Genomic DNA, 19,145 nt, shown 5'->3' with positions numbered 1-19,145 from the left:
TGGTTTCCTGCCTCACATTTAGGTCTTTTATCCATTTGGAATTTATTTTTGTGTATGGTATAAGAAAGTGGTCCAGTTTCATTCTTTGGCATGTTGCTGTCCAGTTTTCCCAACTTCATTTGTTGAAGAGACTCTCGTTTTTCCATTGGATATTCTTTTATGCTTTGTCAAGATTAGTTGACCATACAGTTGTGGATTCATTTCCGAGTTTTCTAACCTGTTCCATTGATCTACATGTCTGTTTTTTTGCCAGTACCACATTGTCTTGATCACTACAGCCTTGGAATATAACTTGAAGTCCAGAATTGTGATGCCTACAAAGATTGCTTTGGCTATTTGGGGTCTTTTGTGGTTCCATACAAATTTTTGGATGTTTGTTCTAGCTCTGTGAAAAATGCTGGTGGTATTTTGATAGAGATTGCATTAAATGTGTAGGTTGCTTTGGGTAATATAGGCATTTTAACAATATTTGTTTTTCCAATCCATGAGCATGGAATGTCTTTCCATTTCTTTGTGTCCTCTTAAATTTCTTTCATCAGTGTTCCACAGTTTTCAGAGTACAGATCTTTTACCTCTTTGGTTAGGTTTATTCCCAGGTATCTTATGATTTTTGGTGCAATTATATATGGGACTGATTCCTTGATTTCTCTGTCTGCTGCTTCATTACTGGTGTATAGAAATGTAAGAGATTTCTGTGCACTGATTTTGTATCCTGCAATTTTACTGAATTCGTAAATTCTAGCAATTTTTTGGTGGAGCCATTTGGGTTTTCTACATAGTGTACCATGTCATATGCAAATAGTGAAAGTTTGACTTCTTCCTTGCAGATCTGGATGCCTTTTATTTCTTTGTGTTTTCTGATTGCTGAGGCTGGGACTTCCAGTACTGTGTTAAATAACAGTGGTGAGAGTGAACATCCCTGTCTTATTCATGACCATAGCGGAAAAGCTCTCAGTTTTTCCCCACTAAGGATGATACCAACTGCGGGTTTTTCACATATGGCCTTTATTAAGTTGTGGTATGATCCCTCTAACCTTACTTTGTCAAGGGTTTTTATCATGAATGGATATTCTACTTTGTCAAATGCTTTTTCTGCATCTATTGAAAGGATCATATGGTTCTTATCCTTTGTTTTATTAATGTGGTGAGAAAATGTCATTTATTTTTTTCACAAAATCACATATAGATGTCCCCAAATCTTTTCCAGTTTACCTCAACATGACATACATGTCTATTATTGTTTTCTGTCTGTAGCATGACATGAAAGAGGTTAGGAATCACTAAGTAAAGGAATGTAACTAGTCACCTAAAATATATGGTAGAAGGGGAAAAAACAAGCCTACAAATAGTAAACGGGACAGATCACAACAGGTCTTGTTTGCCGTGCTAAGAACTGTATACTCTCACCAGCCTTCATCAACCGGAAATCTGAAAGAGAATTATGCTGTAAAGTCCTAAAGCATCCATTGTATTTAACAAATTAATTTATCTCTAATGCATCCCAGTATGGTAGTAGCTATATACCCATCCTGGGAGAAGTAAGAAAATAATTTTCATCATTTGTGTGTACTATCATTCAGAGGAAGGACTCCAGTTAAAGGCTACATGCAGGTAGCAATGGGGAGACACAGATATTTTAAGCAAAAGAGTGACATGATCAGATTGTTCATGTGTAAACCTCCTTCTGGCAACAGTCCCATTTAAATCTTTTTAATAAAAATTCAAATGATCTGAGATCAATAAAGACCCCAATACTGATCTATTTAAATGAGCCTACAGCAGCAAAATTCAATTTTCAATTCTTTCCTTTAAATATTATTTTAGAGGCACCTGGGTGGTTCAGTGGTTAAGTGTCTGCCTTCGGCTTAGGTCATGATCCTGGAGTCCTGGTATCGAGCCCCGCACCAGGCTCCCTCCCAGCTTGCCTGCCCCAGCGTGTGGCAGCTCCCTGGGACACTTCTCCCTCTCCCACTCCCCCTGCTTGTGTTCCCTCTCTCACTCTCTTTCTCTCTGTCAAATAAATAAATAAAATCTTAAAAAAAAAAAGACCATCAAAAAATAATAAATAAATATTATTTTAAATGGCTAATTATAATGATAACATTGATGGCTATTGTGATTGTAATAATTAGCATGTTATAGCGATTTATAACTCAAAGGTACTTTCATTTACATAGTGTCACTTTAACCCTATGATAAAAATACCAAAAACCTTTCTCTACATAAAGACATTTCACACTGCATGTAACATCATGTCAGCATAAGTTAATGTAAAATTTTTAATGCAAAATTTAAAAATAAAGTCTGTATCTAACCTTCAAAAAAATATATTTCCTGCTGCTTAAATTGTTTACAGCTTCACTGTTTCATACAAATGACTAAGTTCACGATCTGGTTTGAGGTTCCTGACCCAGAAGTTAAGAACACCATCAACTTTTATTTTGATGCTACTTTTCACTAAAATTTATTAAAACTACAAAGCAGATAAAATTTCGGAGGGAGGGGGTGCCTGGGTGGCTCAGTCGTTAAGCATCTGCCTTTGGCTCAGGTCATGGTCCCAGGGTCCTGGGATTGAGCCCCGCATCGGGCTCCCTGCTCCGCAGGAAGCCTGCTTCTCTCTCTCCCACTCCCCCTGCTTGTGTTCTTGCTCTCGCTGTGTCTCTCTCTGTCAAATAAGTAAATAAAATCTTTAAAAAAAAAAAAATTCAGAGGGAGAAATATAAGTAATTATCCTAGGGAGTGCAAATTTTCTATTACCAATCCTGTCCATCTTGTAGTAATTATATTTTTCGACAAACATTCTTGATTTTCCTTCCATACATGGTAGGACTGTACTACTCTACCCTGAGTGAAGCACAGTCAGGAACTTGCTTGGGCCAGTGAAATGTGAGCACAACTTTTATATATATTTCTGAGAGGAAACTTGAAGAGACAGCTTGCAGCTGACCACAGTCTCTCTTTTCCTTTGCTCTCAGTGTTCCAGATAGCTTCTCCCTCGGCCTGTCCCAGAATGAGGATGACACAGAGACCCAAAGTGCCCCAGAGAAAACATACAGTGTGAAAAGGAAACAAACCTATATTGTTTTAAGCTACTGATATTTAGGGAGAGCATAGTTTATGAATTTATAAATTTACTGTCTCTCAGCCCCAAATCCACCCTTCTTTGTCCTGTTGTGATACTGGATCTGGACTCGGTAGCCATTTGTCTTTCACCAGTTGGCACAGTGTGAAGCTCTGTCGGCAGAGGGAGCCAGAGCAGCGTTAAAGGAAGAAGGGGCTTCTCTTTCTGGTTCTGGATGCTTCCTTGTTATTTTCTGTGTTCCTGGCTGCCAGGAGTTTCCAGGACACCAGTGGCATTCACCCTCCTAGCATGTTTCCCTGGCACCCCAGTGGGCATCTTTCCGTCACTTTCAGTAGCACCCCAGCAGGCACCCCATAGGTGGCTTCCCGGCGAGTTCCCCGGGAACTCCAGCCAGCTTCTCTGCAAGCCCTACCAACACCCTCACAGATGATTTCCAGCTTGCCTGCCCCAGCGTGTGGCAGCTCCCTGGGCCATAGCCACACCCTCTGACAAGGGCTGAATCTCAGCTTTAGCCTTGGGGGAAAGGGATCTCTTCCAAATTTGTTCCTTCCTTGGGTACTCAGCCTCAGCATTAAAAGAGGTGGCTGCTCCCAGCTACAGGTTAATAATCCTTTATATTAAAGTTTTCCTGTTCAAATTACTACTGTAGTTTCTGTCTCCTGACTGGACTCTGACATCTAGTCTATCCTAACATATACAACTATATACTGAGACATGGATTTATGTTAGTGATTTTGAAGGACAACCTTGGGTTCTTTTTCTACTTTATTTCATAGCTACTTTTAATGTTCTATTGCCTAAGTTAAACCAAGTTATAATATAAACTAAGTTATATTTTAAACACTGACATAAAGTTTGTCATAATATACACTGTATCTTTTCATTCATTCAGACTTCTTAGCTAATCATTATAAGAAAAAAAAAAATACATGAAGGCACACTCATTGCAGGGTAAGATAAGGTTCTTTGACCAAACATGCAAGAGAAACCGTAATCTTGTCAAAAGATTTAAGTCCAAATCTTTATTTACTCATACTGTGAATAAAGTTTATGCTGAATCTTAAAAATGACTATCAGATAATGAAAATACTGCATTTGGAAACATTTCAATAACTCCTCACTACCTAATCATATGGCAAAATTACTCCTCCCTCTATAAAAATAAATCCAAGTATTAACTAAAATGACTACTTAGGAAGAGTACATACATTCTCCTTCTGTATAGAGCCCAGAATAATTCACACTCTTTGCCCCTAATCCTCCTACCCCAACTCCAGATAAGCCAAAATTTTCATTCAGGAGGAAATTGTTAAATAAATTAAAAAATGAAGAGCAGATTGTGAGTGATTTGAGGGAAATAAGGTATTATAAACCCGTGGAAAAGTGCATTATAAAATATTACTTCAGAGATATCATTTTGGAATTTGTATCATTGAATACAAACATATTTTAAAAAAACAATAGTAGTACAAGGTCTACTTTATAAAAAAATATATCCAAACTTGTATCTAGTGGCACTTACTAGAAAAATGTAAGGAGAATAATGGCCTCCCAAAGATGTTCACATTCAAATTCCAAGAACATGTAAATGCATATCCTTATACAGCAAAAGGGAGTTTACAGATGTGGTTAAGATGGGAAGATTATTCTGGAATATCTGCGTGGGCCCAATCTAATCACATGAGTACTTAAAAGAGAAAAATCTTTCCCTCCTATAGGCAGAGAGAGATGCAATGACAGAAGGGCTAGAGATGGCATCAGGAGAAAGATTCAACACCCCATGGCTGGTTCCAAGTCGTAGGAGGCTATGAGCAAGCACCAGAAAGAAGACTCTAGGACATTAGAACAGCATCCGGCTGACAGCCATCAGGAAACAGGGATCTAACTCAGTCCTATAACCTCAAGGAAGTGAATTCTTTCAACAATCCAAATGAGCAAGGAAACATCCCCCCTCTAGCTTCCAGGAAGAAATGCAGCCAATTCCTTTCATTTTAGTGCAATGAGACCCACGATAGACTTCTGACCCACAGAACTGTGAGATAATAAATGTGTGTTGTTTCAAGCCTCTAATTTTGTTAGTACTAGAAAGCTAATAGAAAGAATACTATTTAAACCTTGGAAGATCTAGGTCTTACTTTATTAAAGAAAGTAGCAATGTTCTTTCAGGAATTAAAAAACTGAGTGTTCATAAAAGTATTTACTGATGATAAACTGGACTGATATCCTCTATAGTTATCAATGCTTTCCTCTTCTAGCTACTTACTTATTTAACAAACATTTGTATTTACTATGTGCTAGAAACTCTTCTAAGAGCTTTACAAATGTAAACTCAATTAATCCACATAATAACTTCTGAAGTAGGTATTATATTTTGTCCTCACTGATTTCATGTATTGTTAAAAACATATGCTTGATTGTTAGTTTAATTAATCCATGCACCATAACCAATAGCTCTCATGTCCAAGAGAGGTAACAATGAAACTTCTTGCAAATGTGTCCACTAAATTCCAAAGATAATCACTTCTTAAGGTATCAGCTCCTATCCACCGTTACGCAGTGCCAGGCTTAATTATTCATTCAAAAAACATTTATATCCATTCACAATGGACCACCCACTGCAAAGACAGTCCTTTCTCCAAAATCTATTAGAAAAGAGTTTTAAAGTAAGACAATAACTATAATATAATAAAGTGTAGTTATTAAAAGTGCAAATTCTAGAGTATGACTGTTTAGGCTAAAATCCTGGCTCCCTACTGAAAACTTTGAGCATACAACTTGAGTCTGCATTTTTTTCATCCATAAAAATGAGAAAATAGTTAAGTATCTCATAAGATTGTGTAGGGGCTGAAATCAGATAATGCATATATAGTGTAGCATATTAATAGTACAATAAGCATCCAGTACATGTTGGCTATTGAGTATTAATGTTGTAAGAGTTATAACAGAGTTATGCAATAAGGGTTACGAGAACACAAAGGAGAGTCATCTAACCCAGTTTTCAGCTGGCTGGAAACCTGAGATGAATCTGAGTTAAGAAGTAGTAGGGACTGGGGCTCCTGGGTGGCTCAGTCGGTTAAGTGTCTGCCTTCGGCTCAGGTCATGGTCCTGGAGTCCCAGGATCGAGTCCCACATCGGGTTCCCTGCTCAGCAGGGAATCTGCTTCTCCCTCTGATCCTCTGCCCTCTCATGCTCTCTCTCTCTCTCTCTCAAATAAATAAATTAAAATCTTAAAAAAAAAAAAAAAGAAGTAGTAGGACTTAGGGGCACCTGGCTGAGTCGATGGAACATGGGACTCTTGATCTCAGGGTTGTGAGTTCAAGCCCCACATTGGGTGTAGAGATTACTTAAAAATAAAATCTTTTAAAAAAAAAGAAAGAACTAGTAGGACTTAGCCAGAGAAAAGTGGGTTGCGCTTTCTAGGCACAGAGAGCAGTATATGCTAAACTATAGATGGAAGATTTTAAAAAAAATAGGGAACTAACTTCACTTCAATATAACCAAAACAGGTGGAGTGCTTCCCATGAAAGACTACCAGCATATAAAGACTGATAAAACATCACAAAAGGACTTCTGTGACACACCTAGACATCTAGGCTGTATAGTAAATGCAGTGGAGAGGCACTGATGAATATTGATGACTTTAAAATAGATTTGTGTATTAGAGTGTTGTAGTATTATGGAAGTTGAGTTAGAGGAGGTGAGCCTGAAAGTGGAGATACCTATTTAGAAACGAATAATTAAGGAAAATATAATAAAGGCATGAAACAGTGAAGCAATAATGAAGATGGAGAGGCAACAGATTTCAAAGATCTTTGGGAGATAATAATGACAGGATTTGGTAACTGATTATATTTGAGAGCTGAGGGAGAAGAAGGAAATTAGAATGATCTCCCCCCCCCCCCACACACACACACCAAGCTTTATTAACAAATGTTTATTGGCTAACAACTACGTGCCTGGTACTGCCCTGAGCATAAAAAGATGATTAAACTTGGCCCATGACTTCAAAGAAACCAACGATACCAAGGAGAAAGTAGAGATTAGTAACTACTGTTGCATATCAGAAACATTATAAAATAGTTATGTACAAAATGCTATAACAATTGAGAGAAGAGACAGCTAACAAATGTATCAAAGGACTGTATCTCTTCAGGGCAATGGAGGTGGGCACAAAACTGCTCACCAGGTAAAGAGTAAGGGCATGTGCATAATCAAAGAATTAAAAAAAAAAAAGAATTAAAGAACATGACATACAGAGGGATTCATTAAAAGATTACTGTGGATACACTGAAGAAAGTAGATTGTGAATACCTCAGGTCATGGTCCATTCACATTCACAATCCCAATAAATTTTTACTGAACCACAGTGTATCCAGCAAACAGATGGCATATCCAAACTGCATAACTAGTGTTTAATAAAGAGACTATTTTACAAAGGTGTGGGCGATGTTTAAGGAAACCAACAAGCAGTATGGGGGGGCTGGCAACAGTGAAAAGCGATTTCCAGAACCAGAAGAAAGTAGTTATACTAAGAGGGCCAGCAGATGGAACTGTTGTTTTCAGTAGAAAGACACAACCAACTGCAAAGTCCTGCTCTGAAGGAACCCTGGGAACAAATAATATGACCTCACTGTCCTCCTTCCCTCCAAACCACAAATATCTCACGACACAGAACCCAACTAGAAGTCAGAACCAAGAGAGCCCACTGGTGCAATCCATAGAGGTCAGCTTCCCACTGTATACAGCAAAGTGAGGGAAAAGTCGTAGAGTAGGAGTAGATCTACACAGGTGAATGAAAAAATAAGTAACATGCAGTAATAAAAGTTCAACGACATTCAACTAGATCTCTTTCTGGTCTTATAAAATTCACTTCCAATTTTATAAACCTTCCTAACCTTTAGTTCAGAAATGGAATTTAACCATTATAGCCTTCAACCTGCAAAACTTCTAACATGAGACTTCAGTTTATTCTAAAATAGATCGGAGGATTGCAAATTTTTCTGTCTCATCATGAAGTCTGTGTCCTATATCTGCTTCCAGAGCAAGTATCTCTTTTATGATTCAGTAGATGTACCTTCTTGCACACTCAATAACAAATCCCCAGTTGGGGTACAGCCCAGTTGTCACCAAGCAGATAGAACAGACCCTTCCTGGTAAATTCTGTACTCAAGAATCCTATGGCTGAGTTAAGACTTAAGTTAGCTTAGACCAGACAATTGTTAAAGAGAAATCAACCTGTGGTAATAAAGTTCAGTACCACGGAAGTATTTCTGGAGTCGACCAGTGCAGATGGGAACTTTAAAGCTTTCCCAAAGTTGTTTGTTTTTTAATTTAAATTCAATTAGCCAACTTATAGGACATCACTAGTTTCAGATGTAGCATTCAACAATCCATCAGTTGAGTACAGCACCCAGGGCTCATCACATCACGTGCCCTCCTTAATGCCCATCACCCAATTACCCCATCGCCCCACCCACCTCCCCTCCAGCAACCCTCAGTTTGTTCCTTGAGTTGAGTCTCTCATGGTTTTTCTCCCTCTCTGATGACTTCCCATTCTGTTTTCCCTCCCTTCCCCTATGGTCCTCTGCCCTGTTCCTTATGTTCCACATATGAGTGAAACCATATAACTGTCTTTCTCTGACTGACTTATTTCACTCAGCATAATACCCTCCAGTTCCATCCACATCAATGTAAATGGTAAGTACTCATCCTTTCTGATGGCTGAGTAAAGCTTTCCCAGAGTTAAATAAGTAATAGATAATAAGGGAATTGATATTACTTAAGATAGCCACAGTTACAGATACACTCCTAAAATCAGTGACTTAACACAGAAATGTATCTCTTATTGATATAAAGTCTAATGCCGGGGGGGGGGGGGGGGGGGGGGGGGCGGGGGTAGGGGAGGTTAAGTCATCAGCCAGAACATGAACCCATTTAGAAACAAGGAAAGCTGGAAAAAGTAGTCCAGGGCTGGGCAGCTGGGCAGCAACAACTCTGTGAAAGAGGAATGTAAATCTTTGATGAAAACCTAGCTATTTCCACTACAAAATTCATTTTTTACAAAAAAAAAATTGTGCAAATAAAAGCATTAATTCTTTCAGCTTTTAGTCAAAAGGAATTCTGTGTGATGTGATGTATGATGAAACAGATTATTCATATATGTGCCTGAGAAGCAAACCCTTTATCAAAACCACCATTATGGTTATTCTGTTATCTAGCTATATTGTTTAGTATAAACCTTTTTTTCCAGTTTTAGCATCTCAGTAGCCTAGTTGCAGGATGCACGAAACTGCTAAGTTATTTTTCCCTTACAGCTAAACATAAACTTAGTTGGGAAAAAAAAAGCTGCCTAAGTGCATAGAGAGTTCCATCTTCCTCCTGTGCCTGAAAGGGCATTTAACCAGCATCTCTGTTTAGCAGAACCTACCAAATTCTGTGTGTGTTACGTAAGAATGTTAAATGTTTACAATCTATAAACTGTATTTAAGTTCTTAACTCTAAATGCCAGATGATATGCTATATGATATGGAAAATACAAATTAGAGCTTTTTGACATGTATATATAACATAGATATAATACATGTTCATAATACATAAACTGTATAAAAGTTGTCCATTCTTAGCCTTAGACTATCTAGTTGCCCACAGTTTTGGCGGGTAACAACAGTTCTAGAGAGAAGTAGGTAAAATAATATTGTATCATTCCTGGGTCTAGACCTGTTCTTAACTTTTCCCTTTCTATAATCCTATTTGTAATCCTATTTCTGAAACTGCCCATCACAAAATCCAACAAAACTTATCTCTCTCTCATAACACAACACTGAAATCTGCAATAACTCACTAATATAAAGAGGAACAGAATCTTCACCAACCACAATGTCATTCCACAGCTAATATCTTTCCTATATTTCCCTAAACTACACTCACATTTCCAAAATTCCCTAGGTGATGTAGGAATATATACAAAAAAGGAAATTTGTAGGGCATCTGGGTGGCTCAGTCGTTAAGCGTCTGCCTTCAACTCAGGTCATGATCCCAGAGTCCTGGGATCGAGCCCCGCATCGGGTCCCTGCTCAGCGGGAAACCTGCTTCTCCCTCTCCCACTCCCTCTGCTTGTGTTCCCTCTCTCGCTGTGTCTCTCTCTGTCAAATAAATAAATAAAATCTTTAAAAAAAAAAAGAATTTAAAAGGACAAAATGTCTGACACCCTCTAACAATACCAAAGAGACAACACTCTCACTTGATTAGTCTGATATATTTTTTACTATGGTCATGATGTACTAAAAACACCTTTATTGGGGCGCCTGGGTGGCTCAGTCGTTGGGCGTCTGCCTTCGGCTCGGGTCATGATCTCAGGGTCCTAGGATCGAGCCCCACATCGGGCTCCCTGCTCGGCGGGAGGCCTGCTTCTCCCTCTCCCACTCCCCCTGCTGTGTTCCCTCTCTCGCTGTGCCTCTCTCTGTTAAATAAATAAATAAAATCTTAAAAAAAAAAGATTTAAAAAAAAACACCTTTATTGTGTTTTTTCATGACACTTTATATTTCAATGTGTTCATATGATTATGGTTGGCCTCCAACTGTCTGTCTCTGGGGAGAATTGTTTCTATCCAAAATATTCTGTACATCACTTACCATTCAGCTCTGTGAAGCACATTGGAAATTTTTTTTTTAATTTATTATGTTATGTTAGTCACCATACAATACATCATTGGTTTTTGATGCGGTGATCCACGATCCATTGTTTTCATATAACACCCAGTGCTCCATGCAATACATGCCCTCCTTAATACCCATCACCAAGCTACCAAATCCCCCCTCCCCCCTCCCCTCTAAAACCCTGTTTGTTTCTCAGAGTCCATAGTCTCTCATGGTTCATCTCTCCCTCCAATTCCGCCCCCCCCCATTTTTCCCTTCCTTCTCCTAATATCCTCCATGCTATTCCTTGTTTCACAAATAAGTGAAACCATATGATAATTGACTTTCTCTGCTTGACTTATTTCACTTAGCATAATCTCCTCCAGTCCCATCCATGTTGATGTAAAAGTTGGGTATTCATCCTTTCTGATGGCTGAGTAATATTCCATTGTATATAAGGACCACATCTTCTTTATCCATTCATCTGTTGAAGGGCATCTCAGCTCTTTCCACAGTTTGGCTATTGCGGACATTGCTGCTATGAACATTGGGGTGCATATGGCCCTTCTTTTCACTACATCTGTGTCTTTGGGGTAAATACCCAGGAGTGCGATTGCTGGGTCATAGGGTAGCTCTATTTTTAAATTTTTGAGGAAACTCCACACTGTTTTCCAAAGTGGCTGTACCAACTTGCATTCCCACCAACAGTGTAAGAGGGTTCCCCTTTCTCCACAACCTCTCCAACATTTGTTGTTTCTTTCCCTGTCCATTTTTGCCATTCTAACTGGTGTAAGGTGGTATCTCAATGTGGTTTTGATTTGGATTTCCCTGATGGCTAATGATGATGAACATTTTTTCATGTGTCTGTTACCATTTGTATGTCTTCTTCAGAGAAGTGTCTTTTCATATCTTCTGCCCACTTTTTGACTTGATTATTTGTTTTTTGGGTGTTGAGTTTGAGAAGTTCTTTATAGATCTTGGATACCAGCCCTTTATCTGTAGTGTCATTTGCAAATATCTTCTCCCATTCTGTGGGTTGCCTCTTTGTTTTGTTGACTGTTTTCTTTGCTGTGCAGAAGCTTTTTATCTTGATGAAGTCCCAAAAGTTCATTTTTGCTTTTGTTTCACCAGCTTTTGGAGATGTGTCTTGAAAGAAGTTGCTGTGGGCGATGTCAAAGAGGTTACTGCCTATGTTCTCCTCTAGGATTTTGATGGATTCCTGTCTCACATTGAGGTCTTTCATCCACTTTGAGTTTATCTTTGTGAATGGTGTTAGAGAATGGTCGAGTTTCATTCTTCAAGCACATTGGAAATTTACAAACACTTCCAAATTAAAGTAATAATTTTTAAAGCAAAATATTCCTTATATTAAACAAATTAAAATTTCAAAATGACATATCACAATATTCTTCTGGTTTCTAGTCAAAACAGATATGTGCTTAATCTGAAAGAAAGAGGAGTTGCAATCATACACAAATACTGTAAGTTTGCTTCGAGCAATATAAGCAAAATTGGACATATGTTTAAAAATTATAGTTGATTTCAAAAATAAGGGCACTAATACCTAAGCAAACCTTTTTCTTTTCGATTATTGAATTTCACCTTGAAAGGAATGAGTACCTAAATGAACACAGTATCTCATTCCCAATGTTTCATTCATTCACCCAACTAATAATTTTGAGTACTACTATGCATAAAGCATTGTGTTAGGTTAGAAGCAGAGACTGAAATAGTGAGCAAGACAGACAGGGTGTTTGCTCTCTGGGAGTTTATAATCTAGCAAGGTAGACAGACCATAAACAAATAAATTGTAAATTTTAATAAGCATAAGTGGGGAAACATTAAAGATGTAGAAAAGAAGAAAGAGAACCTACTTAAGAAAGAGGCAAGAACACAAACTTGAAGCTAAGGTCAGAAAGATGAGAAAGAGGCAGTCATACAAAGATTGTGTGCATCTGAGAAGAAATGCAAAGGAGAAGAGCACTCTGAACTGTAATAATTCTTCAGAATCCATTAACATGATAAGATTCTCTGAGTTCTCAGATATAATATGAATAAGACAAATAAATAAATATATATTTTTATTAGTAGAGTAAAAAATTGATCCCAGGCAAATCTAAGGACAATCATAGAGTAATCTGCACAAATTAGTTTCCTCACATTCACCCAAAACAATCAGTATTTTGCCGATAACCAATAATTTGGTGTATTATTTTCACTACTACCCCTTAGTTTTCAGACTCTTTAAGAATGGTTTTTGCTGTGGAAACTGCTTCCAATTCATCACCTTCCCTGACCTTCTAGATAACTAATGAAGTCACTTAAAAATCTTCAGGTATTCTTCTAACTTCCCAGTAGACAAGGAAGAGAACGTCTCAATTTAAAAAAAAAAAAAGGTAAGATTTCACCCAGGAATGCTATAATAATATTAAGGCCTAGAAACTGTTGTCTATAATCAGTTAATAACAACTATTCGTTGCACACCTACTTATGCCAGGACATTTAGTCTATATTGATCACAACAATCCTTCAAGGTAGGCGTTATTATTCAGATAACAGAGATGAGGAAACACGGGCTCAGAGTGCTTAACAACATAAGTAAGACCTTACAGTTATTAATTAGTAAAATAAGGTTTCAAGTCAAAATCCATCTGGTCCCTCACACTTGCCTCCATTACCTCTCTCTTTGTCACACAGTATGACTAGTTCCTTATCAACATATATTGTCAACAAAAAGATATTATTTAATTGTCCTAGTTAATTTAAAATACAGAATATATATAATTTATTACGTACTGTCTCATAAAATGCCAATTAATGTTTTAGAATGCATTTTAAATTCTTAGAAACTATAGGTTTTCAATTTTTGACAATGGCCATGGCTATTTACGTGTACAATAATGATTTTTATTTAAAAGTCTTCATGATTAAATTGCATCTATTTTTTTTTTTTTTTAAAGTTTTTTTTTTTTTTTTTTTTTTTTTTTGAGAGCGAGAATGAGAGACAGCATGAGAGGGAGGAGGGTCAGAGAGAGAAGCAGGCTCCCCGCCGAGCAGGGAGCCCGATGCGGGACTCGATCCAGGGACTCCAGGATCATGACCTGAGCCGAAGGCAGTCGCTTAACCAACTGAGCCACCCAGGCGCCCTAAATTGCATCTATTATTTGACATGCCTTGTTCTTAAAATTTCATTTAGCTCTAAGAAGACAATATGGTAGTTTTTTAAATATGAGAATGAAGAAGATCATTCTAACTACATCATAAACCTCAAAGCCATAAAAAAAGTAATAAATTCGAACACATTTTTAAAAAAATCCTGACCAATAAAAAAAGGTCATAAAACAAATGACAATAAAAAGAGCTTCTACAAATCACTAAAAATGACCAACAGAAAAATAAGACTTTAAACAAATGTAAAAGGCTCTCAGCCTCACTGATAATAAGTAAACTTCAATTAAATCTACAATGGCATATTTTTCACCAAAATATTGGCAAAGATTATCACATACTGAATTGGAAAGGATGTAGGAGTCTCCCTAGTTTATGTCACTTATGCATACTTATTCTATGAAAGTAAATTTGGCAATATTTATTAAAATTTAAAATATACTGACCTTTTGACCCAACAATGCATTTCTAGGAATTTATTCCAAAGATACATTCACACACATAGGAAATGATATATGTACAAAGATATTTATCACAGTGCTGTTTCTAATGGCAAAATAATTAGAATCAACCTAAATATCCAAAAATATGGTTCTAGTTAAAGAAATTTCAGAGTATTCACAAAATGAGATATTATGCAGCCACTAAAATGAATGAGAAAACTATATATTAATGGGTGTGGAACTGATCTCCTAAAAAGTAAACTGCAGTACACATTTGTGTTTTTTATATGTACACATATACATCCATATATCTGTGTGCACACACATACACACATACACATACATATGTGTGATGTACACACATATCTACTCCTACATATAGAATATTTCTAGAATGGTATACAATAAACTGGCAAGAGTAGTTGCCTCTAGCTTGGGGAAAAACACAGCTAAGAAATTTTGTACTATAGGTATATATTATCCATTAAATAAAGAAGCTTATAAATTGACTTTGAAAAATACTCTTAAATTATTTTTAAAAATCTAGAACTGCTCATCTATGTTTTAAATGTAAGTTAAATTGTCACTCTGATCTATCATGAAACTTTTACTCATTGTCTTCCTTTATTTGGGGAGTAAATTATCTCTTTGACATTAACAGAAAATCCAAACTAAGAATAAAAAGATAATTTATACATCAAGAAACATAATTTCTAATTTGATATAAAAAAAACTCATCTGAAAGACTATAATATGCACTAGTAGAAACTCAATAAATATTTACTGAATGAATACTTTTCTATTGATTTCAGTGGTTTTGCTTTTCTCATGCATTTTTTTCACAATACCACAACAACAACAACAACAAAACCTCACTGAAAAATACAAACTTAATAAATTATGCTTTAATTTCAAAGAAATTATTCTTCATTTTCCCAACAAAATTTGTAATCTGCCTCATTAACATTACCACAAGTCATAGCAACATTACTTATTAGGTACCTAATATGTGTAGGTGTTAAAGATGCTGCAAAACAGAAACTTCAAAGAAGAGTACATTTTTATTCTTGCCCTCAAGAAGCTTACAATCTTGAAAGACAAGACTTAAAAATATTAATAAGTAAAAGCACATTATAGATTTTACCAGTAGATTGAGTTATCAAAACTAAAACTATAAAAGGATTTTCATGTAAGGATAAAAAAAGTAATTACTGATCTATTGAGGGATCTACTGAGATATAAAAATGCTTCCAAACTTAGTATCTCAATTCCATGTAAAATGAAATTACTTGATGGTGACAGAAGATTTCTTGAGTATGTGGATGTTCAGCAAGGCTTTGAAGAAATTGCTAATAATTAAATATAAATAGTTCTTAATTAATCTCTTCCCACAGAGAGAGATTACTATAGTAATGGTCTCAATAGTGGTCTCAATCTCCTTTGATTGCTCACCTCTCTCATTAAAAATATCTCAGGCATGAACTTCTTAATACGTGCATATTTATTCACAAATTATATGTATCTTAATATTGTCAAACTATATATTAAATATCAGTAAAACAATTTCTTTTTCAAATAGAAATAGAAGTTTTAATATTCTCTTCCTGTATTCCAACATATCATCTTGTGATGTACTTTGGTATGCACATCGCACTCTGTATGAATACTTAGTATGAAAATATTTTCATCCAATGGTTTCAGTTTTTCACACATCAAACTTATCTTCTAATATAGTTGTTACAAGCAGCAGACATGAATTTGATTTTCAGCTTCTCTCTGCCCATGACCTTCTCTCAGAATAGATGTTAACATGCAATTAAATGGACATCACTAAAGAAAAACAAAGGATAATATAGTCTTGACCGGATGAACAGTCCCTAAAACTTAATGAGAAATAGTAATCATTGAAGAATATTAGTATTATTTTTTCTTATACATAGTATTTATAACTTAATACCCAATATAATATTACTTAATAAATTATAAAATTCTTCAAAACTATCTTTATTATAATTCTATCATAAAGTCTATTCTTTTCCTCATTTTCCTTGCCTCATCTTACTTTATTACAAAAGCCAAAAATATTTTTAAACAACATTTAAAATTAAATGTTTTATGCTTTAACCTCCAAAAAACTTCTTGTTAAAATGAATATAAAAATAATTCTGAAACCATGTAGGCCACTTTGAGGTATGACTCCTTCCAAGACTATTAGGTAGAAATGCAAAAAGATATTTAAAATAAATATGAACAGATTTTTCATCAATGTAATTTCATAGACTGTATGAGTGTATGTTTAGAGAATGTTTTTACCTAAACTATGCAATTATGAATGCATGAACATTATATGTATTTGCATAGTATGTAGGTTTACATAGAAATGTAATGTATATAATATACCTACGTGAAAAAAACCTTTCACAACATTTTCCTAATGTAATATACTGGTCACTCTGAGTAATGCTTAATTTAGTATTCAAAAGTTGGTTTACATTTCTATATATCAGCACAAGAGTGAACTAGCCAGTAAATACTACGATTTAGCATACTACAAAGAAATAAAAACACACTATACATTTAAATATGTGGGTCAAAGAAATAAAACTACATTTTATTTGACATCATTTTGGCACCACTAATTTTATTGCAATTATAGTAAAAAGTATAGATTCATATATCTGAATATCACACTCTAAGTTATCAAAAGCTTGGTATTGTCAGTATATACAGTTAAAGCAAAGTGAGTAGAATGCTCATAAAGCTTTTAAAAATAATGCTTTATTCCTCCATTAGTTAAAATAAGCTACTTAATCTCTTAACCATTTTTCATTTCCCAAGCCTACTAATAAATCATATTCCCAAACAAGTCTCCAAACCCAGAAATTAGCTTTGAAAAAGTAATTCTTCTTTATTCCAGTTAATATGTCAGGAACATTTGCTCTCTTAGCGCTTCAATATTTTTTGAGAAATTGTATTTTTCTCAGATATTTGATACATTTGTTACCACAATTTATAGTATTTTTCATTGAAATATGAAAATATATATGTATAGACAGAAACTTGTTTCTTTATAAATGTATTAAAGAATACTGAATTGAACAACCTGTTTTTAAAATTTACATGATTAGAGGTCATGTATTAGTTCCTTCATAGAGAACTCTACTCTTTCAATTGTGTGTTTCTGTGGAGAATATGGGAAAAGTGTATTTGATAACACGCAGAAGAACCATCCCACCTTTAACATATAAACTGTACAAGTTAATCTCTTAGTACATAATTCATTTCAAGTAAAAAGAAAAAAGTTGAGTTGGAAAAACATAAAAAGGTTACGCGTCTTCTGCACAATCTCTTTCATACAGTAACTGAGAAATCAAATGCCCATAAAACATTTAAAAGCAAACCTGTAGAAACAAATCTCTTTGCTAGACTGAAAGAAAAGGAGTCTCAAAGCTGTATTTTTGTCTGGACAGTTCCCTGGTGCTGAAGTTACACAGCGCTAAACCGATGCCTGGGTGCTGCTTTTACTATCCCACCCTCGTCAAAATCCCGGCTGCCTACACTATGAACACGAGTACTAGAACTTCGCAAGGTAGGAAGCATCCCAAACTGCAGTAATGGTAGGAAAGGGAGGCTCTTCAGAGTCTCTTCAGGATTAAACAGATTTACTAGTTGCAAACAGAAAGAGCAGCAGAGTGCAGGGTGTTAGAACCCGCCGAGGGGGAGGAGCTGGAAGATGGCGGCGGCCGCACACCCACCCGAGACATGCCAGAGCTTAGGCCCCTCGCCTGCACCGCCGCCCTCCTGCCCGCAGCGACCATGGGCAGCTCTGCTCGTCTCCGCGTTGGAGGCAGAGCCGCTCTGCGGAAACGCCGGACGAGGCGCTCCGGCTGCGCCCGCATCTCCGGCGGCGCGCCTTCGCCCGGGTCCCGGCCGGGGAGCACCTGTGCACGGCCATATTGGATTCACTGCCCCAGTCACTGCCTCCGCACGGGGGCGGCTGGAAGGGAGAGGGGACGCGCGGAGCCTGGGTTCAGCTTCAGCCCCGTGGGGGCCCTGGAGCCCAACTGGCCCGCGAGGGAAGCCGGAAGGACGCCCGGGAAAATTACAGCGTCCAAGGGCTCGCCATCCTCATCTCAACCGGCCTCGGCGCCCTCCCTCCCCGACACACACCCCCGCACTCTGACACCCCGAAAGCAGCCCCGGCGGCCGGCGCCGGCCGCAACCCTCGTGGCCCAGGCGCCGCCGGCTGGAGGGAGGGCGGCGATCCCCGGCGCGCAGGCGGCCGCAGGGCAGCGGCCGTGGGGGCGGAGGGTAGGGAGGGAGGCGGGAAGATGGAGCCGGGTCCTTACTTGAGCACCGACTGCTCCTTCTCCTCTTCTTTCTTCTGCCGATCCATGACGGCCAGGATGATTTTCCTCTCCTCCTCCGTGAGGTGGCTGAGGTCGGGCATCTCGGGCTGCAGGGGCGGCTGAGAAGCCGCCGGGGTGGGAGCCGGGCGGCCCCGCGGCCCGACAGGAGCCGACATGTTTGGTGGAGCTTAACCACCCTAGGGAAGCAGGGAGGCAACTCCACTGGCGGCGGCGGCGGCACCCGCGCGGGCGGCTGGAGCAGCCTCCGGCGCTGGGACAAATACATACAAATCAATGGCCTTCAATCCGAGGCGACAGCCCCCCTCCCCCAGGAAAGAAAGAGCCGGGGCGGGGGGTGGGCGAGAGGGCGAGCGCGGGGGTAGTGAGGGCTGAGGAGTGCGCTCCGGGAAATGTTTCTTCTTCCCGGGGGCGAAGGGCTGGCAAGTGAGCGGTTTGGCAGAGAGAGCG

At 37.9% G+C, this 19,145-nt stretch overlaps 1 protein-coding gene across 22 annotated transcripts in view; it reads right to left on the bottom strand.

The window, feature by feature from the left end:
- RIMS2 (regulating synaptic membrane exocytosis 2) overlaps nucleotides 1–18,853 on the bottom strand; it is a 595,628-nt gene extending 576,775 nt beyond the window's left edge. For all 22 annotated transcript variants that reach the window (XM_021688297.1, XM_044914274.1, XM_021688308.2 and 19 more), the window contains exon 1: nucleotides 18,678–18,853. In XM_021688297.1, coding sequence (XP_021543972.1) covers nucleotides 18,678–18,853 — 176 coding nt within the window. The remainder of the gene's footprint in view (nucleotides 1–18,677) is intronic.
- Between the last annotated feature and the right edge of the window lie 292 nt (nucleotides 18,854–19,145).

Source organism: Neomonachus schauinslandi, chromosome 4, assembly GCF_002201575.2.
Source record: "Neomonachus schauinslandi chromosome 4, ASM220157v2, whole genome shotgun sequence".
NCBI lineage: Eukaryota > Metazoa > Chordata > Mammalia > Carnivora > Phocidae > Neomonachus > Neomonachus schauinslandi.
The sequence above is the reverse complement of the archived record's forward strand: the minus strand, read 5'-3'. Positions and strand labels throughout refer to the sequence as shown.